This window comes from Apostichopus japonicus, chromosome 13 (assembly GCF_037975245.1).
Source record: "Apostichopus japonicus isolate 1M-3 chromosome 13, ASM3797524v1, whole genome shotgun sequence".
In the NCBI taxonomy this organism is placed as follows: domain Eukaryota; kingdom Metazoa; phylum Echinodermata; class Holothuroidea; order Aspidochirotida; family Stichopodidae; genus Apostichopus; species Apostichopus japonicus.
The window spans coordinates 12,293,150-12,320,699 of record NC_092573.1 but is presented as its reverse complement, the minus strand read 5'-3'; the positions used below and the strand labels follow the sequence as shown (position 1 = coordinate 12,320,699).

General features: G+C 35.1%; 2 protein-coding genes across 2 annotated transcripts; one reads left to right on the top strand and one right to left on the bottom strand.

The window, feature by feature from the left end:
* The first annotated feature begins 3,526 nt into the window (after positions 1-3,526).
* LOC139978934 (mu-type opioid receptor-like) lies at positions 3,527-5,192 on the top strand. Its single transcript, XM_071989517.1, has one exon. It carries the CDS (start codon positions 4,165-4,167, stop codon positions 5,167-5,169), a length of 1,005 nt encoding a protein of 334 aa, XP_071845618.1. The 5' UTR covers positions 3,527-4,164; the 3' UTR covers positions 5,170-5,192.
* An 11,824-nt stretch (positions 5,193-17,016) lies between these two features.
* Positions 17,017-27,550, bottom strand: LOC139979243 (uncharacterized). Its single transcript, XM_071990014.1, has 6 exons — positions 27,134-27,550; positions 26,336-26,515; positions 24,444-24,813; positions 23,456-23,569; positions 20,967-21,020; positions 17,017-19,486 (listed from the first exon to the last, which is right to left on the bottom strand). Exons 1-5 carry the CDS (start codon positions 27,509-27,511, stop codon positions 21,016-21,018), a joined length of 1,047 nt encoding a protein of 348 aa, XP_071846115.1. The 5' UTR covers positions 27,512-27,550; the 3' UTR covers positions 17,017-19,486; positions 20,967-21,015.

Sequence of the window (27,550 nt, the reverse complement as noted above, 5' to 3'; positions counted from 1 at the left end):
CTCCCTAAAAATACATTACAATTGGATTGGAATCTCTTGAAGGTATTTCTGTGCTGTAGAAAGCACTACACCTTCCGGGCCTGGAATCCCTTCCACAGAAATAGAATTCCTCTTTCTGACATGTGTTTCTGTGCTGTAAAGACACTACGAGAGAACAAGAAATGTCTTAAAATCAAACAACTTCCTGGAGCGGCTTGGGCTGTTGACGTACTAACCACAGGAATGTTACCCTACCAAGGGTCATTTACCACGAAGGTATACAAAGCGAGTCTTTTTCATAGGCCAAAACTCTAATGTTGAGTTTTACGTTTATCAGTCTTACTCTTTGCACCTTGCATGTAGTTTTTGTGTAAGTTGTAAATTAGGCTTAGATTTCATATACGTGTTTTGTCATTTAGGCTGATCAAAGGTCGTCTAAGATATCCAACAAAATATATTACTTTCATCATTTTAAATATGTATATAATTGCCCAATAAAAGTTTTACGTTTGTCTATTTTTGTCGTAAGTATAATAACAAATATACTAAAAACCTTACAAGACAAAATATGATACAGCAATAAACTCCAGGAAACTTTAAAAAATCTCGTCATTTATACGTTGTATGTTTATTAAGGAAGATATAGCGCTCGTTTAATGGGATCATTTTCACTTTTCAGATATGTTTCATAGAATGATTTCATTTCACACAAAAAAAAGCTGCGTAGTTATGTCAATATGAGAAGAATAAGGAAGTTAAATGACCAAATTTCAAGTATAAGGTCTTCTTCTGCTACTAATTTGAGAATTTTACTTTTGAATAATTTCCTTTCACAAAAACAAGCTGCTTAGTTATGTCAATATGAGAAGAATAAGGAAGTTAAATGACCAAATTACAAGTATAAGGTCTTCTTCTGCTACTAATTTGAGAATTTTACTTTTGAGTAATTTCCTTTCACAAAATCAAGCTGCTTAGTCATGTCAATATGAGAAGAATAAGGAAGTTAAATGACCAAATTACAAGTATAAGGTCTTCTTCTGCTACTAATTTGAGAATTATACTTTTGAATAATTTCATTTCACACAAAAAAGCTGCTAAGTTGGTGTTAACATGAGAAGAACAATGAAATAAAACGACCATTATAAGTGTAAGGTCTTCTTCTGCTACTAAGTTGAGAATTTTACTTTTGAATGCCCTGAGACACTATGAACTTTAGAAGGTACATGTAAATGTAAATAAAATCTTATATAGCGCACTACGCGCGATGCATCTGTGCGCTTTACAATCTAGAAAATACAATGCCATAAAACAATAAAAAAGAAAAAAACAGAAAATACATATTACCATCTACAGAAATATACAGGAATATGAGATCGAAAAACAATTAAAAGTACTGGTAAAGCGAAAAGCGATACATACATAAACCCAAGCATCATTTTTGGCTTATATGACTGATGTTTGTGAAGAAAAACTCACCCCAAACAGCTTAGAATAAATATGTTCTGCTTGGGAGATATCCTAGTTCTAAAGTCGTGTCTAGGAGCCGTCATCCTGTCAATCTGTGATTTTATAACGCTACAAAGATCTCTTCGTTGATTGGGACTTTAATACTAAGAACCACGGCGACATGTATCCTCACGTATTAAAATGAACCGGTGTTGAACATAGAAATCATCAAAAACAAATAATGAATATAATATCGGTCACTTAAAATAAGTCTACGTTATTTCTTCCTACATAGTATAAATAACAATTTATGTCAATTATATGTGTTATAATTAGATAGTAACGATAAAGGCAATCGTCACACTGCTGTATTTCCATAATGCATGACAAGATAATTCGCACTTCTCCATTTGTTTGTACAATGAAGATATCCTTGTGATATATTAAGTCCCAAAAAATGTTAACATGGAAGGTGAAGGTACGTTATAACGTGGAATAATGCTTACATACTGTATCCGTTGTTAACATTAACCTTGGTTCGAATAACAACAGTCAGCGATAACTCAGGAAATTGTAATTTTATACTGATAGTCTGGGATTATTTGTTTCAGATGTATTATTCGCATGATTAAAATGACCTTAACGAGTTTTCATTACACTACTCAGGCGTTGAAGAATACAAGTTTTACTTCTAAAGGTTATATTGATACTAGAAACCATCAGCAGTGACTTAAATTGGAACAATCCGTATATATATATATATATATATATATATATATATATATATATATATATATATATATATATATATATATATATATATATATAGCCTATATATTCGAACTTTCGAAAGCAAGAGGGTACAAAGCTGACTTGTCAAAACATAAAGGAAATTAGTACAACAACAACAAGAATACAATAAACTGCATGAGAGAGCTAAACTTACGCTAAATATAAGTTAAAAGACTCGTTTCACTTTCAACTTTGCATAAGATATACATAATATTCCAAGTGAAACCTATGTATTTAGCGGAAATAATCTATTTAGATTATACTTTATGACACCTTGTCATCTTTGTGTCCATATTATTTGAAGGATATAATGAATATAATGAACCGAATTATTGTTTTTCTTTGTCAAGGCTTGAGAACAATCCACGTCATGTACCCGGATGTAACTCACTCTCACTCTCACATGCACTCTCACCGGAAATACTGGATAATCATCAGCTGTTCTGAATTTATAATTTCATTAATATTTTATTTAAAATCATGTCATATCCGAACCTTCAGCGGGAAGACCAGTTAATTAAAAACCATCATCCAATGTGCTGTATTTTACGCTTGATAAGTGCATTTTCAGTCGATTGGGCATTTCGGAAATAATATATTAGTAGTAAGAAAACTGTTAACTCTCTTGAGGTTTATAGAGTAGTTTGTATACCAAAAATATGACAACCGATCGACTACAATTCAGTGAAATTAAGAAAACAGGCAGATAGACATATTAACCCGAATGTTTTAGCTCTCATTCTGAGTTGAGATGAAACTACGAAATATAGCAGTTTCTTCTAAACAATCACTGTGTAACCGTTTCTAAAATTGTCAATACTTCGTTTTTTTGGTACAAAGTAATTCTGGTCGCCACTTGCTGACTTAAGCTTGTCTCTTTTTTCTCACGTCATACTGGACATAAGCAACATGTGAATCGAAATGTAACATTGACCGAGGAGCCATATATGTGTTACGATATTAGTTGTTACAATACCAAAGTTGCAAAGAATGTAAGTGTTTACCTTAGCAACACTAGTATACATGTCTGCTATTTATATATTTCTGCAAGGAAAAGTTCCATCGATCAATAATTAGGTTGCTTAATAATTTATTTCCGTCTCCGCTAGACATTGGCTTTACAAATTGTACTCCACATGTATTTAAAGAAAATCTTTACAACGTATTGGTTAGTCGGACACAAATTTGCTTTGAACTTTGCGGTTTCGGTAGAAAGATATTTCGTTACTAGATATGGAATTATGTCAAATAGTTCGCACCAATCACATTACCTTTCTTTGTATAAACGTCACATGTAATGGGCCAATCCCATGCCTTAACATTCATGATACATTTAAATATTGTATCGTACGTTGGCATTGTTAGTGCTTCAAGGTAATGGAAACCACAAGTTGATTTCATTTCTTTGTAAGACAGATTTAACATACTGATCGAAAGCGAAAGATTGTTTAACTATAGTATAAGATATAAGTGCTTCTTACACACAAAACTGATTGCTAATTTGTTATTGGCGCGACATAGATCGGCATTATAATCGCTTTTAAGCAATAATTATCACTGGAACAGAAATCGTTATTGTTGATTGCACGTAGTTACATTCTTTGAATTGTATGGACACGTGCAGGTATGTTATATACGCTGCTGGTAAATGATAATTTAAAGGTGGGTATCTTGAGTTGATTGTGCTGTGAATCACTCGTTACCAGATCGCTCTTTATCAATCATCGCTACAAGGATCATTTCGAGAGAACACTTTTGAGTTTATCGCTATAGTTTATTGTTACCTATCATCGAAGCTATAAAAAAAAAACAATTTGGATTGTTATAGCCTGCTACTGGCTACACATACAGGCCTAGAAGATCAACAATAAAATACGACAGGTCTTGTCAAACTACTGCGCTAAGAATAAACTCCCAGAATCCAGAACATTGAAACTATCACGAGAGATGAATTCAACATTCGCTGACGATACCATTAATACTTTTACATGGCAGCAGGTCGAATGGCACTGGTGGGTCATCTTGCAGGTTTGCTTGGCCATTGTTGGGTTTTTTGGAAATTCCATTGTCATCATCATATACGCAATGAAGAATCGGTTGGATAGAGCGACTAGCTTTTTCATAAGAGCTTTGGCTGTAGCTGATCTGATAACTTCTGTGAATTTCCTTCCTCGTCGGATAGCTTTAAGCACTCCAGATAGTCTTAATGGACACCTTTACTGCAAACTTGTCGCTTCAAACTTTCTGTTGTGGCTCTCAATTGTCGCCGCTATCTTTACTTTAACGACCATTTCTGTTGAAAGGTATATCGCTGTTGTTCACCCAATAAAGTACCGAATATATTTCTCTAAAACTCTACAACCTAAGATTGCTATTGCTTGTATTTGGCTGACTTCGTTTGTAATAAATTCTCATAGCTTCTTTGTCACATATCGTGATCCTAGAACTGGTGCATGTCTCGTCGGTTATCAACCTCCGTATTTGCAAATGGTCTTTGGAACTTTAGTTTTCGTCATCGAATTTTTTTTGCCTGTTGTAATCATGATTACGACGCAATTGATAACTATCGACAGATTACTGAAACAAGCAAAGCTTACTAAAGGTGCTAGAACCACTACTATCAACCAAAACAAAGGAGATTTGGCTAATTCGCAAATGATGAGAACCCGCAGGAAGGTCTTAAAAATGCTCTTCGTGGTGATTGTAACTTTCATTATTTGTTGGACTCCAGACCAAGTAGCTTTTCTCTTGTTCAACTTTAATTATTTCAAGGCCGTAGATTTTCTGGGCACTGATCTCTACCACATACTTGTCTCTGTGGCATTTGTTAATTCGTGTGCCAATCCATTCATATACGCGGCCAGTAATTCACAATTCAGAGCGTCATTTCGACGCATATTTTACTGTAAAAGGGAGATCCAGCCATTGGTAAGCGTCACAGTTGATACGTAATAACTGCAAGAACTAAAACAGGCTGAATTGCTTACTTGTAGAAATAGCATTTTCTAAAGTCGAAAAAAAGTCGAATGGTAAAAGAGCTTTATCGGGAAGATTAAATATGTATAACGGTGGTGGTGGACATGTTCTAATTCAAGTCATCGCATATGTTATTATATATACTGGAATTGCAAACTGCGAGGAAGCACCAGAGTGGTGAACATTGAACACTATAGGAAAATATGGACAGGCGGTGGTTAAGTTCTCAATCCTTGTTATTTTATTAGAAATTTAGACGAACAAAGAAATTAATAGGAGAGAGGATAATACCCCACTTTTATATAGCGCATCAAATATACCGATAGGAAATATATGTATCGTCTGCAAATTTGGGAAGCTGCTGGTTTGGAGTAACTGATATTCGAGTCTACTTTTATATGATCACATCTCAGGTAGATCTATGATTTGAAGTCACTCTTAACAGCTTGGACTATTGCCAATTAGCCAGGGGAAATGCATTTAGAGTGTAAAAAGAAATCATTATTGACAAATATTTGGAAATAGTTTTTAGAATAGTGTAGAGAGGATAGGACCAGATCACTCGTATCTAGGAATCATGTTAGTTTTAAATATTTAAACATGCACTCTGATCAGTTATGTATAATAACAGAAGAGTACAGACTACGCATTTAAGACAAAAACATACCTTAATGTATTTAGAGTGTAAAAAGTAACCATTATTGACAAATATTTGGGAATTGTTTTTAGAAGGTGTAGAGAAGATAGGACCAGATCACTCATATCTAGGAATCATGTTTAGTTTTAAATATTTAAACATGCACGTTGATCAGTTATGTATAATAATAGAAGAGTACAGACTACGCATTTAAGACAAAAATATACCTTAATGTATTTAGAGTGTAAAAAGAAACCATTATTGACAAATATTTGGGAATTGTTTTTAGAAGGTGTAGAGAAGATAGGACCAGATCACTCGTATCTAGGAATCATGTTTAGTTTTAAATATTTAAACATGCACGTTGATCAGTTATGTATAATAATAGAAGAGTACAGACTACGCATTTAAGACAAAAACATACCTTAATGTATTTAGAGTGTAAAAAGAAACCATTATTGACAAATATTTGGGAATTGTTTTTAGAAGGTGTAGAGAAGATAGGACCAGATCACTCGTATCTAGGAATCATGTTTAGTTTTAAATATTTAAACATGCACGTTGATCAGTTATGTATAATAATAGAAGAGTACAGACTACGCATTTAAGACAAAAACATACCTTAATGTATTTAGAGTGTAAAAAGAAACCATTATTGACAAATATTTGGGAATTGTTTTTAGAAGGTGTAGAGAAGATAGGACCAGATCACTCGTATCTAGGAATCATGTTTAGTTTTAAATATTTAAACATGCACGTTGATCAGTTATGTATAATAATAGAAGAGTATACAGACTACGCATTTAAGACAAAAACATACCTAAAGATATAAACGATTAACGTTTGCTATGTTGTAAAGAATCTTCAGCAGGAGTAAGGTGTCGCTTCAAGAGCTGTGGGTCTGGGATACAAAGTTAAGCAGCAAGTACATGACGTCAAAATCGCATATTTCATCTCTAAGAAGTTGAAATCTGTACATTATCGTTAAGATTTATATTAAGATTTATAGACATAGTATTTGATACTGTGTCCGCCGTGCTCAACGAATAAATAAAATCCTTCTTTTCGACATGCTGGTGGTTATAGGTAACTTAGTTATATCACATATATAGTATGTGAATGAGAGAAGTACACATGTTAAATATTTATAGAGCGACTGGCTATAGAAGTATGATTAAGTAAATCAATGTTCTTTTCCTTTGTCTGAAGAAATTTTGTAGATTCGACGGTGGCGTAGATGAACGGTTGCACATTTTGACTTCTTTTACGTAATTTGTTTTTGTAGTTTTAGTAAACTTTACGAATTCTGTGTTTCATCGAAAGATTGATTTTTTTCATCATTCAATTTCGACTTTCTAAATTTCGTTTTAAAGAAAATCTTAATATTCATATTAATGAAGTAATACTGCATAAAACGATCATTTCCTTCATGTCATTGTCTAGCTCTCCTTTGCTTTATTAGAACAGATTCTGTTGCATAATTGAGCACCGTCGTGGATTAGTCACATCCTAAGTTGAAAACATAAGGCGGCCCGCTCTGCCCGCTGTTCCTACGCCTATGCAAATTAAGGAAGGTGAAAGGTGTCAACTTTTGAGATTAGCCGAAAAATGTAGTTATTTTCACTTGTACTTATAAAGTCATAAACTCGTTCGAACTATATTTGACGGGACGTGTGTATGATATGATATTTGTAGCCTCATTCCTTGATAATATTTACTATTCACGTCGATTTTAAAATGACGACTCAAAGTGTAGACATTGATCTCCATCTCAATTGACGTTACCTATAGGCATTTCATGAACCCTCAGTTAATCTACATTTTTCATTGTAAAAAAAATGTGGTTATTATTTTATTTTATCGCTTGGACTTTCTGTCATTTTAATAAATGTATTAATTTTCAGCTCCAAACGAAGGCCACGGAAGTCTGCCATGGCCTGGCTACGGGCATGTGTATCAAAAACATAACAAAGAAAATTGTCCTTTAAACTCATGTAAACAATTAACGCAAAACCTATCAATAATAATAATAATAATCACTTGCACCCACGTTAGTTATTTATGACGTTATGTAACAGCTAATTAATGTTGTGATTTGAGTCCTTCTCAGAAACCATTTTTAAAGTTGTGTGATGGCAAAATATTTTTGTAAATAACTGTTCGTTTTGATAGAATGCACCCAGAACATATTCAGTGGTCTGTTACGTCATCACACATGTTCTTCAAAACTTTATTTTCTTGTTGATTTATCCAATGATTCGAAGGAAAATGTATTTTGAATGCAGAAATTGTTCGAAGTTAAAGAAGACTAAAAAAATGCTTTCCTGGTTATCATTTCATGTTGAAGTAATTGTGTAAATAATGTTTGATTTGTATGTTTACCAAGTTGATCTATTTTTAGTTGTTTTTATTCTAAAGATATAGACAGAGTTCAGAATGATGTAGGGTATGAATGTACGTTAAAGTTGGTTTTGCGAATATAAATATTTTTAATATATCTTTTAATCCATCCTATATATGTGTGTGAATGGAACGGTGATGAGCTAATGTATATTGAGGTACTGTCTTTATTCCTTAAACCTATTTTCATGCAAACGTCTTATGATTTAATATTGTCGATATCTTCATACAGAGGCATAGTGATAACGAGAGTAATCTGGATTAATCAAAAACAATTCTGAGGACAGAAACATGCTGAATTAGTTTAGTAATGGCGATGATCAAGAAAGTTACTTTTCAAAAGCCTAATTATGCAACGCCTTGAAATATTGCACTTTGCTTACAATATGTATTATTCATCCTTTACTAGAGGAAATATCTTTAAAACAACACGTTGTTTATACCTCATTCTGTAGTAAGTGCCACAACAACAACAACAGCAATGTTTAAAGTCAAAATGGAGTACCTCTTTTGCACATTTTCGTGCTTATGTAGTTTTCATTCCTAAATGAATAATGAAATGTATATAAAATAACAGACTAAATTTAAAACAAAAAAGGGTTATTACCAATAATTGTTCATACGTGAAAAACACCTGGGACAGATTTTCTTTAATGATGCAATTAGAAACCCTGTATATTGGAACTCACCGTTTAATTTGATGAATTATTTTCCAAGGCTACCGAACATAATTATTTCAATTTCGAAGGTTGTGCACCCAATCAAATAATTTTAACACAGTTCATCTATATTTATCTGAAGACCGGAAGAAGCTATATGGAATTGGAAAATTGATCAATGCTTCGTTCTACAAGCTATGTGATGTTACTCATCTTAAACTTTGCCAACCCTTGAATAATAACGTACGACGAAAACAGAGTCGAAAACTGAAGCCAACATTTTGTTCTAACTGACATGTATATATATATATATATATATATATATATATATATATATATATATGCTGAGCTTTTGATGTTGCCATTTACTTTGATATGCTTAATTTACTAATAAAGACCAACAAAAAAGAAGTATAGACAGTGGTTCTTTATTATTTTCAGTCTCGTATTGTAGAGAAATATAAATAAAATTAGCCCTCGTAGAAAGTAGGACTGCTTCCAAATTTCCGTGTTCACATACAATATCCTGTTTTGTTTTTACTTCTCAGTGACATGTTCTCTGGACCATTGGGAACTATACAAGGCGCTGAACCGTCTCGTTTAGTAGAGAAATATACATAAAATTAGCCTTGGTCGAAAGTAGCACTGATTTCAAATTTCCGTGTTTACATATACAATATTCTGTTTTACTTTTCAGTGATATGTTCTCTAGTCCATTAGGAACTACAAGGCACTGAACTGAAGAAGAGGCGGATATACAGTAGGAGAGGGTGGGACAAAAGCATGACAGACATATCACAGCAAGACAGATCTTCTAGGCACATAATGATGATGAATTCTAACCCTTTTGTACCCCAAATAAATGGCGAGGATAGATGTAGACAAACATTATCGTCATTTAAACTCTCAATTTCATACACGAGTTAATATGAAATTTAATTCTCGATATTTATATATATGTTGTGTTTGAGTGTCTCGGCATGCCTGTCTCTTTCTTGGGGACAAAATATTACGTTTTGTAGATAATTCGACCAAAATGAAGCTACTTTCTTCTAACGATTATATTTACTCAGAGACATTTATTTGCGATCACATCAACTAACGATGAAATTTTGAACAGCCAGAATACTGACATTATTTGCCAAGAGAGAAGGAAATGTAAACTTTGAAACCACATTTATCAATATTTCTGACACTTTCTGCTTCAAATGCTTAACGAAATGTACAATATAAGCGATGATGATTCAGTCTCCCCACCCCCCCCCCCACTCGCCACAACTCCGTCACCTCCCATTAGAATGCTAGTGACAGGGGCCGACCCCTCCCCTCGTCACAACTCCGTCACCTCCCATTAGAATGCTAGTGACAGGGGCCGACCCCCTCCCCTCGTCACAACTCCGTCACCTCCCATTAGAATGCTAGTGGCAGGGGCCGACCCCTTCCCTCCTCACCACCATCGTCAGTCGGGAGATGTTCAGTCGAGGGCTTTTTCAAAAATTGAAAAGTATTATCATCACAATTTTGCGTTTAGTCTTAATGGTAGACATAGTTTATAGTTAAATTATGCTCCAGATTGCAATTTGGAGAGGGCCACCAGACCCCCCCCCCCTCCCCTTACAAGGTATTTACAGAGCCCCATAACATTATCAGTCGGGGAAAATTTGGAACACCCCTCCCCACATTTTGGAAATCCTGCGGATGTCACTGAATTGTAACGTTGCCATTTATGTTTAATCATCCTGTCAGATAAGCGGTTGGGACTCCGGTAGCGTCGCGGTATAGAGATCTTGTCTTTGGGGTTGCATTAAAAGTTAGGTTACTATGCCTATATATTCTTCCCTCGGTCACTCCAAATTAACGATTTAAAAATGTATTGTCTTCTTCTCTCCATTTAACACACGATTGTAATAAGCATTATGAGACCTTAAAGGCATTGAAGACTCGCCCCAAACCACGTGCCGCCCTCTCAAAAAAGTTAACTTTCCGTTGTTTGCAAGTGAAGTTTTTTTTTCTTGTCGCTACAAAATGCAGACAGTAATGAAATGTGATACCTTGTTATCTTTAGCTGTACCTGAGATGTCTATCCAGGGAGTTCCATAACAAGTCACTGGTCCATCGCTGCTCATGTAAACTGTGTGGTATTTACCGTAGCTGCATATATTGACTGTACACTAGTGTCTAATTCCCAACGGTAGCAAGCTGTGTGTGTATTTTCTGGGATCGATGGTGGTGTCTAACACTTCTGTTACACCTCATTCGAAAGTAGGTCAGATTACCGGCATCAGACGTTTCTTTGTGCGCGAGTCTTTGCCCCCTTTAATACTTACATCAGCTAAGAGTACAAATCCAGATCTCACAAGTCCGGGCGATGACGATAACTCGTCCAAGAAAGTTCGCCAGAGATTTTATAATCGAAAGATAGAAGCCGGAATTAAACACGTCCCAGGGATGCCTGACAAGCTCGGGACTACCACAGGGTTGCTATAAAGGACACATTCATACTATTACAGGGCAATTACTTATATCATATCATTTGTTCATTATAAAATCATAATTTTATCACTGTACTTGATGCTCTCATCATAATGATGTTAACATCATTATTTAGGATTATTTCAATCTTACAAAATACCTTTTCATTTGAACTTGTAATGACATTAGCAAGGAAACAAACTAGGTTCAACTTTATATAATTGTCGCTTTTACTGCAATGACATACTTTTAGCTTTCTCCACTGATGTTTTAAACCTACTAGCATCTCAGAGTCTAAACCTGTAAAACAACGATATTAAAACTTTCTATTCTTAGAAAATTCTTAAATACAAAATCATGATAAAGTCGTGAAAATAAATCCATAACATCTAAAATATTTAAAGTTGATTAGAAAAGGAACTTATGAAGAAATGGTAATCCATCGTGGATAATACCATTAATATGTCAACTCTAAGTGCACTAAGCATCTTACTCTGAGGAAGGAGGTCAGAAATTGTGTATCGTAAATCAACGAAAATTGGGTTCGATTAGTTAATATGGATCACTCTAAAGAAAAATAATACGCAAAAGATCGCTTATATAATGATGCGCAATTACCATAATTTTCCTTTTAGCATATAGTAATAAAACTATGCCTTAAGGAGCTTTTACATAAATTCAGTTTGATTTTTTGCTCTCCTGTTCGAGCCCAAAGATGTTATTAATTTGAAGCTATATATTTCCATTGCAAAACATGAGCTGGTATTGTTTCGTGACAAATCTTGTTAAAGGGAAAACTTGAATTAGGAATTTACAGAGTAAGTATAACATAATTATTTAATTATGTAGATCAAATTGTTAAATAAAATGTCAAATGTCAAAAACTTCGATGACTGTAAAAGTATTTGACAAACTGAAATACTTATACAATTCAATGCTGGGATATACTTCACAACCAATTCCTTTTCCCGTCAGGGAGAAAAAACTTTAAAGATATTATATTGTCTGTAAGAAGCAAAGCGTTGCAACTCTTATCTTACATGTGTGGATTAATTATTGTGATCTTATTTTATGTTGTTTAATGAATTTGTGCAGTAATCATTCATCACGAACATCATTTAAACAAAATATCGCAAAGAAAACCGTACAATAAGTAATTCTATAGTAAGTCATTGACAAGATAAAGGCGGCAAACTGGAAAGGTGAAAGAAAATAAATTGACGGTTGTTATGATGTTCATTTAGTTGGTGAAGGGTAGGGGAGGCGAGTGAGAGAGGATGGGGGGGGGGGGAAGGGAGCGGGTGTGGGTGCCGATGATTGTGATCGTGATGATATGGGTGATGTTGATGTTTATAGTGGAAAAGAATACAGAGGACGTAGAAGAGTTATTCCAGTTCATGGTATCTCTGCATATGCCTCTTCGATCGCTCTTCCTGTCTTAATTAAACAAATTACCTGATATTTTCTCTTTCTTTCTTCATTTTTCACACATGTGCATCCGTTTACATGGCACGGTAGTTCGCAAGAGAAACATTTATTGATACTTGCTCTTACAAGAAAATGAGAAATATACTGTCTGACTCCTAACATAGAACATAACGCAGTGCGCTTGCATTGGACGAAAAAATAACATATATTGGAAGCGGATCGCCATCCAGCAATATATTTGGAATAAGTTACACACAAGGACACAAATATGGATATCAATAAATCTATTCCTTCAGAAGTTCACTTCAAATGGAACTCATTTGGATGGCAGTGGTGCATGGGAAGTAATGCTACTTGTCATCGCTACTGTAGGTTTAATGGGGAATTCCATTGTGATTATAATTTACGCCAATATGAAACAGCTGGGAAAGGCCACCATTTTTTTTTATCAAAGCATTTGCAGTAGCTGACCTGATATCGGCATTGGCCATTCTTTCTAATCTCAATGCAACTACCGTGTCAAACGACATAATTAGACATGTTTAATGCAGAGAGAGATTTATCCGAACTTGGTTTTGTGGGTTTCAATCCTGGCGTCGATTTTCATACTGAATGTTATATCTGTTGAACGGTTTACCGCGGTTGTTTTCCGATTGAAGTATCAAAAATACTTTTCGAAACCTCGAGCGAAGATTGTAGTGGCATTGGTTAGGGTTTGCTCATGCCTTGTCAATTTGGGTATGTTTCGTGACAATCGATCTGGAACTTGCGGTGTTCACTATGTCACACCATTGGCACAGAGTGTCATTGGGATCGGTATTTTCCTCGTTGAATACACGATACCTGTTCTGATTATTTTAGTGACGCAAGTATGGGTTATTTTGGGTTGTTTACAGGAACAAGCGAGGCTAATAAGGAGCTTTGGAGCCATCAATCCGGGTACTACCTTACCAGGATGCGTGAATGATTCTATGACAAAGAACCAATAGGAAGGTGATTAGATCACTTAGTATATGGTCATGATAATGTTGATTATTTGTTGGAACCCTGATCAAGTATGATTCCTTTGTTTTAAACTCAAACTCTTTAATGAAGCTTATTTCGAAGAAGATCTCTACCATATCCTCGTTTCGGTTGCATTTATTAACTCATGAGCTAATCCATTCATATACGCTGCAAACAATTATTCACAATTCAGAGCAGCATTTCAACAGCTCTTCAGATTTGGAAGAGGGATCTCTCCTGGGTTGTTGCAAAATGATCAACTTCATTCTACAGTGATAACAACTCTAACAACCACAAGTACAACTACGAAGAACAGAACCTGACAGAGCTCGACAGAGCCATGAATTCCTCAGAATTAGCCTTCAAGAATGTCCCCCCGCCCAACGCCTTTAAATACCCAGTTAATACCATTATTCGGTGCTAAGTTTAGTACAATGCTTTATATGTGTCCGTTTAGTACTATTATAGCTTTTCTATATTTCCTGTGTATAATTGTATATTTGTCGTAAAGAATTCAACCTTGTGTACTTCTTTGTGCCATTGTAATCACGTTCTGCAAGCATGATAACCTTTTCATTGGTTCAAATCAAAGTACTTATCATTACACTGATAAATTTGATTAATTGCTACTTTCAGCCTCAGAACACTCTTCATTATGTCTACGTACGTAATTCTGTAAAGACATTAAACATTGAACATATGTACGGTATGTTAAATTGAAAAGGAAAAACGATGAATACTAATGCGCTTAATCGCAATTTTTGCTGCAAGACAATGCTATACAATGCGTTTATCACCACCGCCGTCATTGCTCAATGAAAAGAGGCACAAACCATCAATGGATCACGTATTTTAGCCCACTGATCTGTCAATGTTGACATAAAATATCGGCACTTTCACTGACAATCTCGAATATCGTGCGGGCATCTGACTCTGTGAGAGGCAGGGCGGTGGTCGGGGAGGTTGGGATTCTTTTTCATTAGTAACAGTACCTCTTATACTGACTACTATGCAACGTTATGAGAAAAGCGTATAGGATACTATTGGGAATGAAATAGTGATTGTTCAATATCGGCAAACATTTAATACAGACTTTTGCCTTCTCTTCTCGTGCAAACTTGTCTCTAACGACAGTGGCGTAGGAAGGTACTTTTGAGTGGGGGGCTGAAGACTGATGGCCGACCTGGGGAGGGGTCTAAGGGGAGGGGGTGTCCCCCTCCCCTTTGGAATTTTTTTGCATTTCCAGGTGGCCTCATATGCAATTTGGTGCAATATAGCACACTTCAACTCCCACTCCATTTTGTAAAGAATTTTGCATTTTCACCTGGCCTTAAATGCAATTTGGTGCTCCAAATGAGATTTTTTTCTCATTTGGAAATGAAAAAGGGGTTTTCTGACTTGCGGAGCGGGGGGGGGGGGGGGGGCGGAATGATACTTCCGCCCCCCCCCATATTTTTCACTGGGGGGGGGCTGGCGCCCCCCCCCCCCCCCCCAGCCCCCCGGTTCCTACGTCCTTGTCTAACGAGCAATATGTCCTCTCTTACTTTCGTATATCGTTTTAATGTGCCATGACTGATACATCTTACGCGTGAAATGATTATACAGTGGCTTTCTTTATATTTTAGTATTAGTTTTTTCTTGCAACATGTATTGAAGTGAGTCAATTAGGACTCCCATTGGAGTCAGGAAAATAACGGTAATTGGTAAATGACTCATGCATAAGAGCTCTAAGCTAATTAACTCGCTTCAATCCTGAATTTGACTCTTAATCTTTCGAAGTCAACTACACTGACAAGCGGACTATACTGTCCTGCTGACTACAGGCCAGTGGAGTAACAGTCCTGCTGTTATCATGTTTTGCATATTTAGGTAGCGTTGTGGAGAATTTAGGGCAAATTTTGAACCATTTTAGTTTCTAAAAATATAGGCTATGCTTGTTACAAAATTGATTGTCAGAATTGAACAAAAGATTGAAGTTGTAATAATTATAGAGTACAAAGTCTGATTTTTTTCCCCTTCTTCTTCCTTTTACCATAATATCTTTCAAACAGACCAAAACCGCTTACCGACTTTTCAACGGTTCTACAGAAATATAGGTTTCAAAATCCATAATTCCATTACACATATGGTGTATTCTATACTTCAGTCCCCCCAAAAACAACAAAAGAAATGGAGTCATAAAACAATTCACGTCATATATGTGCAATTCTACTGGGAATATAACCTAGTTCTTAGTAATGAATAAAGTTATTTTTTGGTTTGCCAGTTGCAGGGAATGCGACGATTTTTATAATTATATTCTTGTCGAGGTATCAAGCTTTACAACAGAGATGTTTCATAAAGCGTCAGTCGAAATTGACATTTGATTTAAAGGGGTTAATCACATTACGAAATTTATTGTGGCCTACTTAACAATGACAATTTTGTTGGTTTAGAAATTTGAAACCATTTATGAGGCATGGCGAGAGATCGTTGAAAACAAGCATAAATTGTTCTTTTTTACTCGTTTTTTTTTATATATATATTTTTTTATTTTATTGCTAAACAATTCAATGTCACGAATAGGCCCATACTTGCCGTCTATGTATGATTAGATATAGTATTGATCATGGAATATATTATTCACACAGCAACCGAATTTCCATGTAATGGGAAGTTCCATATAAAAAAGACCTGTTTATACAGAATGTGAAAAATTACAAAGCCAGCGAAAATTATTAAATAAAATTTATTTAGCAAATAACGGTTAACAGTGGACCAATTCTAGTAACTATGAGAAAAGAACAGCCCGGCAAGATTTCCAGCCAAAGAAGAAGGCCCATTCAACCCCCCCCCCCCCCACCCTCCCCTCCAGACCCGTAAATAGAAATAATAACATCCCCGTCCGTTTTCAGTTGCTGATTAACCCAGATTTACTATTTATGAAGTGTGCTGTTTTTATTATATCTATATAATGTTCGTCATAAACGTTAAAATGCAATCTATCAACTATTTTGTTGTTGTTACATATAACTAAATGTTAAAAAAACAGACTTGTAATCATGTTTTAATATAGGCATATAAAAAAAAACACAATGCATTCCCCAACTAACGAAATATGCTAGAAATAAAAGGGGCGGGGGAGGGGGGGGGGCAGAAATGGTACAAGTATAAATGCAAATTCGATTAAAAGTGGAATCCTAAAAGAAACCCAATAAAAAAAAACATTAATGAGGAAACATCGATTTTCATTACTAAATTGTTAAACATCATAATATGGGTCAAATACAGATGAATCACTTATACAATACCAGGATATGTAATGTATGTATAACGATAAATGCCAGACTGTATAATACCCATCATGCAACGCATGACAGATATGGTATACATATGGGCACTTATCATTTTATGTCCTTACAGTGTGTGAATTAGATGGGATGAATGCTGATGAAAGTAAGAATTTGGAATAGTCCCAGAACTAATTCAATATATTTGAGCAAATCATGCCGTCAATGGATACTGCCTAAATTCCACATTAATTCCAATTAACGTTTGGTTGCACATAAATAAACATTTAGATATTTGAGGACTTGCAATGCCCATATATAATTAATTATTTATATAAAGCCATTATCTTACTTCCAATATGGCCGAGATATATTCGATGATATGGATTTTTTTTATAAAAAGAACAAATTGTATGTCTTTTAATCAGACAACAGATCTTTCACTCTGACCATGCATTGCGTTCTGTCTCCATCTCTAACACCTGCCTTCAAGTTGGACATATCATCAATATTCATCAGACCTTATATCACCTATAAACTTTTACATTCATATTACAAACGATGCTTACAAAACGTAAATCTTGCTTCACATGGCATGATAAATCTTTATTATATATATATATATATATATATATATACGTTAACAAATTAAACAGAGCAATCCCATGAGTTGCATATCTCATCGCAAACACTCTCAATGTATACTTGCTTGTTGGATACACTTGTTTCTTACTCCCACTCTTCATTCATGAACTCTGCACTGAACAAAATCAGCATTTGTCATTTCACCACTTTTAGTTCCCACCTCGGTTGTCATTGTAACTATGTATGGTGGATAATAAGTAACTTGTGAACAATGCACGTCTATACTCAACGTTTGAAAAAGACAAACCCATCAATGAGAATCTTTTTTATTCACTGGTTACAATCACGTCATGCACTTTGTAGTCCCATACAAGGAAAACTTGCCTACGAGGACTGATTTAAACCGATACAGTTGTTTCAGTGTGTTAGGTTAAATTTACAAGACGTGAGGGTGCTTTACTAACTTTTCACACTAAGTTTGCATTTCTTTACCCAATTAAGGATTACTACGGAAGCTTAAAAGTGCCATCAACATAAGAAAAGCTTTGCCCCATAAGTTGACATTTTTCAGTAAATTGTTTAGATAACAAGATAATATCTTATCAAAAATCAGAAAAATGTTGGATTGCTCAGTTGCAGTGTTTTTACTACATAACAAGAGTTTGCTGGTAAACCTTCGTGTTACCAGGGACCTTGTCGCAGCTCTCTCAATAAGGGTAATTTGATTATTTGATTATTATTTGATTATTGATTAATCTTACAAGTATTCGTGCACTACTTGAATTGAAAATTAATTTGTGTAATGGTGCAATTGTCAAACACGTATGCAATATTAAGCTCATACATAAAACATTACTCTTATTGGCAACTACATTCTGAATTCATTGTCAAACTTATCTTTGAAATCCTCGAGATTGCTTTTAAATAGATAAAGAAGCAAATTGAATAAAATAAAAATTACCTACAGCAGCTGATACAAATACATCTACAAAAATATCTTTTGCTTCAACAAAAAGAAGGAAGAAAATACACATATACCAAAACACTATAAAATTGTTCATTTGTGCCCAAAAAAATTGTAAATTTTTATATTTTCAAAATAGATACATATGTTTTATGTTAGGATATATCTTCAAGCTCTTTGTCAAAGTGGAAACTAAACTAATTTCCTGAATCTATCTACTGTGTCTTAAGACAACAAGTGTACAATTCTAAAATTTAAAACATAATTTATATACAAATTTAAAATCACTCAAACTATTTTTGAAGTCATTCTGCCTTTTAATTGGCTTCGAAATGTAAACCATTGAATGTTTGTAAGACAGACATAATATTTTTTCTTTTGGAATACAAAGCTTTGTCAATAACTGTCTATGTGTAAGGATGCAATCGAGCATAACACAGACTCAATGAAGTAACTCCTCATCCTTGCTTCAAAGTTTCAACCATTCGCTTTCTTTTCAAAATCTCTTCACTCTTAAATTTGAGCAAACTATCATATCTGTATGATTAGCACATATATACAGACAACAAATAATAGCGCCATAAAGTTTTGTGATTCAGTACTTTAAAAATGGATCGATGTTTCTGTATTAATACAGTATGTGCATTTATCTCAAATTGAGGTGAAACAATGAAATGTTCTTAGTTTGTAGAATACTTCTTATTCAATAAATGATCACAGGCAACCTAGGTAGGACTGCAGCAAGATCCCATACTGTAACTGCTGATAATCTGTGAATGGTATCCCATCCTGAATGAATGCCCGTCTGAAAGGAGAGAAACCCTGGTTTATGGCAGTTGTTCTATCCAAGCAGTGAGGGCGTTGAATAGGCATCCTGTTAACATGAGATTGAAATTAATAACTGGATTCGGAAAGGAATAATTCTGAGTGCATGTAAAATTATGATATCAGTCAAATGGTTCTCTGATCACATAGTACGGTAGGTGGTTGTGTTGCTTAATCAAAGTAACGACCAATCCACTTTCATCATATTCACTCTCAGGTAATAAGAGGGATTTTTATATGAGGAGATGCATTGAAGTATTACACCTCATCCAAAAAGATGAAGTAAGAGCTATGAATTTGCCTCTGACAATCAGAGCACCATCCTAACTGATAGTCTAGACCTGCTATAAAAATGTTGAAAAATTCTACTTTAATATTTTATGATTGCTTTTGAAGAAATGTATCCAATTTTCTTAACTTCAGCTATGTGGCTTTTCATTTGGAGTTTCAGTTAGGGATCCGCTAAATATCAGTAAATTGAGTCATTTTCTTGTGACAGCAATTATGATGCCATTGCTACAATTATACCTTCCAATAGGCAAATATGTGGTTTACATGATATCGACTAAGTGAGATTAATTTGGGAAAAATTTTATTATTCCAGTTACTAAACTGATTTATAATTGGTATTCTACCACAAGAAAGTTGCTGAAAAAGCATGCCATGTTAAACGAAATGTTGTGCACATGTTTCTCATTATTAAGCAGGCCTCGAAATTATGGCTATTTACTGGCTACATGCCATTGGATTTCACTCTTTGCCAGTAGAAAAAAAATAGGCACTGACATTTATCTGCCAGTGCAAAAGTAATGTTGCATTTGCATATTAATTCAAAGAAAATGCAAGTGTAAATTTGAATTAAGCCAGTCGAAAATTGGTATTACTTAGCAAGTTGCTAACATTTTGAAATTGTAGGCCTGTTAAGGCACTGTTCTTGTTGAAAATTTCTCATGTGTTCTCCTTGTTAATTAACTGTTACACAAAAATAAAAATAACAGAATCCAAGTTGGCAATAACTTGACCGAAGACAAAGCCTTCAACTCATTATTAGTTCGTTTGCCAGAAACATGTTTGTGTTTCACTCTAAATGTTGTAAATCACCTCTTTCATAAAACTTGTGGCATATGCAAACACTTTAAAAGCTTTGACAATACTGAAGCAGATAGATTTAATATTATGTATTGACTTTGTCATTCCAAAATAATAGCTACCTCCTAACTTTCCTCTTCCCCTGCTGGTTTCTTTCTTTCTTCTCTCCATCCCTTGTCTACTAATCCCCTTACATCTATCTCTTTGTGTTCACCATGCTCATTAACCTGTCTTTGTTCTGTTCATGTTTTTGTCCATTCTGTTACTGTTACTTGTCATTTAGCCTCTGAAGAAGATCCTGCTAGGATCGAAACGTCAGGCCAACTTACTTTTACACAAAATAATAACTAGACAGGCTAAAGGTTCATTATCTCTTAGGACAGAGAACAAATAGACAGCCTCTCATGCAGCAGAAAAGTGAAGTTTATTATCATACTCACCCCATTTCTGAAAAATGGTACTTAGCAAGTAAGATGCATACAATTATTGTCAGACTGTGGACAAGAAATAAAAAGATGTGAATATATGTAATGCTAGATAATGCTCAATTAATAGTCCACTAATATGACAGAGATATTGCATAATATTGCACATATATTCCAATTGAATGAAATTGTTGCTTATGATGATAACTATCCTATGAGAGAATTTTGTGCATAACTGACCGATATTCAACGAGCTACGGTTATAATGTCCTTGAGTGATTCCAAATTTGATCGTTTTGCGAAAATTATTCATGACACAAATTATATAAATTACAACATACAGTAGAAAACTTAATTTCATTGTTTCCAGGGGGGAGTTAAATCTATAATTGCCATGGATACAAGTAATATGTTTCCGGCAATCCAATTAGAACGCAAAATCATACCTATTAAAGACAAATTTCCTGCCTAAAAGGGCGATATAAATTTCAATCAATGTCCATTCTTCCCTATACCATAAATGCAATTACCATATTAATTTGACTGCTGGAAATGATCTGCTTCTTTGACTAATTACATGATAATTTCACACATTGGATCTACTGTACGTAATTCATTGTTCCTTCATAACACACTTGCAATACTGAACTGAACACAATTAATGCTAAGCATCTGCAGGTACTATACTGCATTGTGAGTATGATACCATCTGTAAAATCGACATTTATTAGTGTCGATTTAATATCGACGATTTAAGTGTCGACATAGCGTCGATTTGAGAGATTTTAACCAGAGTGAGACGTTATTTACCAATACTGGGACTGATATTTGTACTGGCTTTTGTCTTTCTTAAACTGGCACAAAAGTTTTGAAAAAATGAATATGATGTGAGAAAGAGTCTAACAAACAATAGGTCTATGTAGTGCACCTATAGATAGACATGATGAATCAATGTTATGTAGGAATCTTGAGCTATTTTTTGGGTTTGGCCTCTTAGGACTACATCAGGGATGTAAGTGCAGCCCAAAAAAAAAAACGGAAAAATATTCGGAGACCCCAGGTGAATGCCGTCCTAACACATCCTACTCCTAGCTCTGACTACTTACACACTATCGTTACTGTATGTTAGGCTAGCTTAGAAGTATTAGCGCTAACACATCCTACCCCTAGTTCTTACTACTTACACACTATCGTTATGTTAGGCTAGCTCAAAGTTACGAATACGTCGCAGCGAACTACGGAATAAAAAACAGTCTCACATTCGAATGCGATCACAAATATCGACTTTCATATGCGTATCCCGTAGATTTCCGCCGCTCACAAATATCACAAGCGTTAATTCCAAAACTTATGTCGAGCACCAGCAGTTACGAAGATATTAATTAGCAGTCCAATCAACATGAATTAGGCAAGGTTTTTCAACGACAGAAATTAGCTATAGCGATTTGAAGTTCGCACGTACGCAACGATATTCACATGGCACAATGTTGTACAGTGCAATGCGATGATGCGAAACTGGAAATGGTATTTTGAGTGATCGATGAGTGAAAATTGAAGTTAGCTTGCTGCAACGGGCCAGGCATTTTTGCCGCGTTGTGTCTTTGATATTCGAACAATTTTGTGGAACTTTATTGGAATTAAAAAAAAAAACGGATTTCCGTAAAAATACGGAAGACTTATTGGAATTAAAAAAAAACCGGATTTCCGTAAAAATCCGGAAGACTTACATCCCTGCTACATACCATAACAACAAGACAAACAAACAAAACAATGCACATTGATGTATCCAATATATCAAACCGTTTAACCCACACTAAGTTGTTTTTCCATAATTTCAAAAATCTGGTCACTTTCCTTCTCTTAAAATACAGTAAGTAGAAAGTTGTATTTGATTCTAAACTATCTACAAGTCATAACAGCGAAATGAAACAATGTAAACTGGTATTAAAAATACACAGCTTTGATGGTTCAGAATTTTGACACTCTCGGTGGAAACCAACTTGCAAATAAACAGTATCAAAAATACACTCTAAATCTTCCAAATATTATCATATATCTCAACTTAGAAGGAAAAATTACTCTTTAGCTCTTGCCTGTTTAACCTTCCAGATATATACAAAACTTAAATTCCACGGTTTTAAAATTTAAGGAAACCCTTAATTTTGGTTCGGCAGGAATATCACAATAGTCTTCTATTAATTAGAACTCCATCCAATTTCAGATTATCAACCAAATATACCCATACAGTATGTAGCGAAAGTATGATTCTATAGACTTGTTATATTTGATAGCTAATTACAATCATTCTATAGAACTAGATGGAATTACAAGTCACAGATAAATGTCTCTAATATTTGACTTGGACATCGCTCACAGTATTCAACAATTTTGGTAATGTCTATTGTAAAGGAAGAGACATCAGCTATCACTTTTGTTGTACATTCTACCTGGAAGTTAATTTGGTTGACCCATGATACCAGCATGATGATAATAGCTCTGCTTACCTCCAGCATTAAGTTCATCTAAATCTACTGATGCTTTAAATTCAAGGATAGTCTCGTCACTATTTGGCTCAAATTCAAAGACCTCTAGTTTGACAATGACTTCTTCATCAGGTTCTGAAACCAGAAGCAAATTAACTGATTAAAATTGATTAAAAGTCACATTAATCAGTAACTCTGTTAAATAGTTTTAGGGTATTAGAAAGCCACAGAAGCAATAACAATATTCAAGCTATGATCAATCATTAACACACAACTCCATGATACTATTAAACCTGTGCATATCAAATAGTTTCCAATAACAATATGGCATATTTTTCTAAGCTTAAAATTAGTCATATTGGGCATTTGTTATAAAATATATTCGGATGGCAATCGTTGGCATATATATTCAGGATGTCAAATGTAAATATACTACAAATACTGGTAGAAAATGAGTCATTGAATTACTTTGTAGGATTTTTCTGTTATACTGATAGGCTGTTCTTTAAAGTACATTTCTTTTTGAACCCTAATAGCTGGTTGACAATCGTTGTGTTTAGATTCTAACATCTACAAGAACATTAAGTACATGAACACTAAATATGTTCACAACAAATCTTATAAAGTCTATAACTTCTCAATGTAACACATTGTGTCGACCACAACAATTTCAATGCAAACTGTCTGTAGTAACCAACTTTGCTAAGAATTTTGGGCAATAATTGTTATTTACCATATATGTATATCAGTAGCTGGTTGAAATTACCATTATAGCAATATACCATGCAGGGAAACATTCCAGCCCACTATACAATATAGTGGGCTGGACGATAGATACTTCATACTACTGTATGCAGATTTGCAAAAGCTACTTGAGAAAATATCTATAGGGGAAAACTTGGGAGGTGGCATATCATTATGTAATTTTAGGAAAGTAAATAGACCAACTGCATTGAAATCTTGTGACATTACAAGGACACCCGAGGTTCCTGAGGAAAAAGAAACACACCTTTCTTCCTTGTCGATGCAAAGTGGTCCCCATATGATGTTGTTCCATGATCTACCATGATGTACCTGGTTTCAAGTGTAGGTCCTGGATGACCAGAAGGTGGTAATCTTTCAGGTGAACTGCTTACGTCTGCTAATGGTTCCAATCCAATTGTTATCTCTTCATCTGCAACTACAGAGTCGGAACCAATCGCTGACCTTCCTATTTGTACTGGAAATGCTACACCTCTGGTCAATGATTGCATAGTTGTGAGTACCTCCGAAGCATCTGGTCTGCTAGCAACTTCTTCGTTCATGTCCATTTGCTGTAAATGATTACTTACTAGCGATTGATGCCTCATTTGCTCTTCAGTGAGACCAACCTCTATTCTCTGTAACAGTAATATTCAATATATAAATTCAATATTTAGACTTCACAGGTAAATTAATGCTTTAAGTTTAATAATATCCAGCAGATCCTTTGCTGTCTTGAGCTCAACATTTACTAATTTTTAATCAAGTTATGTTTAATTTCAAGGAGAGCATTTTCAAAGTAAAGTAGACTTATATGGTTGTTACATAAAGCAAAGTAATTACCCAAAACACGGAAATGAATAAGATTTCAGGAAATTCATGACAAGCTTTTTCACTTTAAAGTGGGTTTGTTGCAAACTGCCGCCACAATTATTCATTTTGATGGGCTTGCAATAGTACAGACTTTTACAGGAAACTTTTTCTACTCTTGGGAAGTTTGTTTACTGAAATGTTCCCAGTGAGTGGTAAGTGGTATTTACATCCACAAATCTAGAGCTAGTCAACAATGCAATGGTGCAAACTTTTAGAGGAAACTTGACTGGGAATACACATATTTACCGAAATATTTCAAGCAAGTGGTATTCTACATCCACACCCCGGTACCCTACCTCATTCAATGAAATTCCCCAGTCGACTACTGCATTGACTACAGTATTCTGTCTCATTGCTTCAGGTGGGACAGATTTTTATAACTGTCACTTGGAGAGTTGCATACTTTAATATTTGAACCACGTAATTGTGTACTGTAGCATGGATTGACCTCTACTGTACAGTAAGTACGAGAGTTTTTACCATACACAATACAGCCCTGTGCTTTTAGTTTTTGTGTTAGTGATTTATAATGGGTGGTGAGGGCGCTATTTCAGTCTTGAAAAAATATGAAAGACATCTGGATTTGCTGAAAAAAGATTTATTACCAGAGCACTTATAGTATAATAACATGTTGAACTAATTACAAGGCAGGCTGATATTGTGTATGTATTGATGAGATATTTCAGTAACTGGTTCACTTTCAAGGGTGTGAAGACGAGCGCAAAAAGAAACGTCTAATGCCGGTAATCTGACCTAGTTTCGAATGAGGTGTAACAGAAGTGTTCGACACCACCATCGATCCCAAAAAATATGCACAGCTTGCTACCTTCGTTAATAAGACACTAGTGTACAGTCAGTACATACAGCTGTGGTCAATACCCACAGCACAGTGTATAAACGATACAGCGATGGACATCTCAGGTCCAGCTAAAGATAACAAGGTATCACTTTTCATTACTGTCTGCATTTTGTAGCGACAAGCAGAAAACTTCACTTGCAAGCAACGGAAAGTTAACTTTTTCAGAGCGCCGCACGCGGTTTGGGGTGAGTCTTCAATGCCTTTAAGTATGTTAACTAGTGCAATTGAATGAAGTGGATAGCTGATACATAGTAACCATCCTGCAAGTATTTGCAGTGACAAGCTCTTATTATAGGCTAAATGAAATGCTGAAAGAAGGATCATATGACAACCAATCATTTCTTGGGTTTGCAATGGGCTCTCTTTAGAAACAACCAATAGTTGAGCATAAAAATAAAACTTAAATACTCTGCAAGCCATTGACTCACTCTGTATGCATCCTCTGGTTCAATCTTCCTTGGGAAGCAATAGTTGTGGTCTTCTATCGCCCCGGTTACTTGAGTTTCCTTCAGAAGGACCGGTAATTCATTGACCTCTGTCCAACAACAGCTACAATCGTCCTGGCAAGAGTCCATGCTACACACTGCATGGCAAGTGGTTGCCAATTGCTGGTGAAGAGGGGGAGAAAACACAAAAGTACAGAAGATTTTAAAACTACCATCTTATGTTTTATTCACAGTAAATGTCTTATATTACACAGAACACAAGCATCTGTTAAAGTTAGCTCTCCTACATGGCACTTGTCAAAATAAAGTTCACATGTTGATTTCTACATTCAGTCCGTTGGACATTAATCTAGTTAAATTTCTACACTGCAGGACAAGCTGTATGTTGTTTCTTTTGAAAAGTCACCATCGGCCAAAAATATACATCAACATCCATAAAGCATAAGTTTGGTTTGTATATTTATGAGTTAGAAACTTTTCCTGTCTCCTCACGACATAAGCACTGTCTTTCTACCTTGTATAGAGTGAACTGGTAACCTTTCTAGCAATGTACATTCTTAGCAACTGGCCAATTCTGCTACTGAACTCCCTTCCCACTTAATGTAGAAGTGATTTCTAACTGTACATTTCTTAGCAACTGGCCAATTCTGCTACTCCCTTCCCACTTTATCTAAAGTGATTTCTACTTTTCAATTGCAATTCTACTTTTATCCATTTTATGATTACAATTTAAAACAGTATATTTGCAGTACAATTCATAAATAGCATGACAACACTTACTTTGGCTTCTAACTCTTGCCTTTTCCTTTCTTTAGCATGAAGCCTCTTGAGTCTAGTGGCGTAAGCTTTTTCACCCACTAAGGTCGGGTAAGCCCCAGGTTTCAGCAGTTTCCTGTTAGGTATGTAACCCAGAAGCTTGGCATATTTATCCTCTTGGAAACAGTCTGGTGTGAAATGCTCTTCGCAGACAGTCCTGCATTTATTCGATCGGAATGTGTTGGGATGATATTTTGTCGGTCCGAGGCTTCTGATCCAAATACTGCACAGCTGTGGATTTTTCTGCCCATCTGGAATCATGAAGAAGCTTCTCTTTTTGCCATCGATACTATTGCAGGCTCCTGGCTGGTTTGGACAACCATAGACTTGACACTTTGGCATTGTGTTTTGTAATTATATAATACAATTTAATTGATGACA

What these genes read in the sequence shown, in the direction of transcription:
- LOC139978934 (XM_071989517.1), top strand. Translation starts at nt 4,165, where the DNA reads ATGAATTCAACATTCGCTGACGATACCATTAATACTTTTACATGGCAG.
- LOC139979243 (XM_071990014.1), bottom strand. Translation starts at nt 27,511, where the DNA reads ATGCCAAAGTGTCAAGTCTATGGTTGTCCAAACCAGCCAGGAGCCTGC. An exon ending in AACCAGAGGATGCATACAGA is followed by an intron (nt 24,814 to 26,335) that starts GTGAGTCAATGG and finishes TTACTGTTACAG; the next exon opens with AGAATAGAGGTTGGTCTCAC. An exon ending in TGCATCGACAAGGAAGAAAG is followed by an intron (nt 23,570 to 24,443) that starts GTGTGTTTCTTT and finishes TTCTGGTTTCAG; the next exon opens with AACCTGATGAAGAAGTCATT.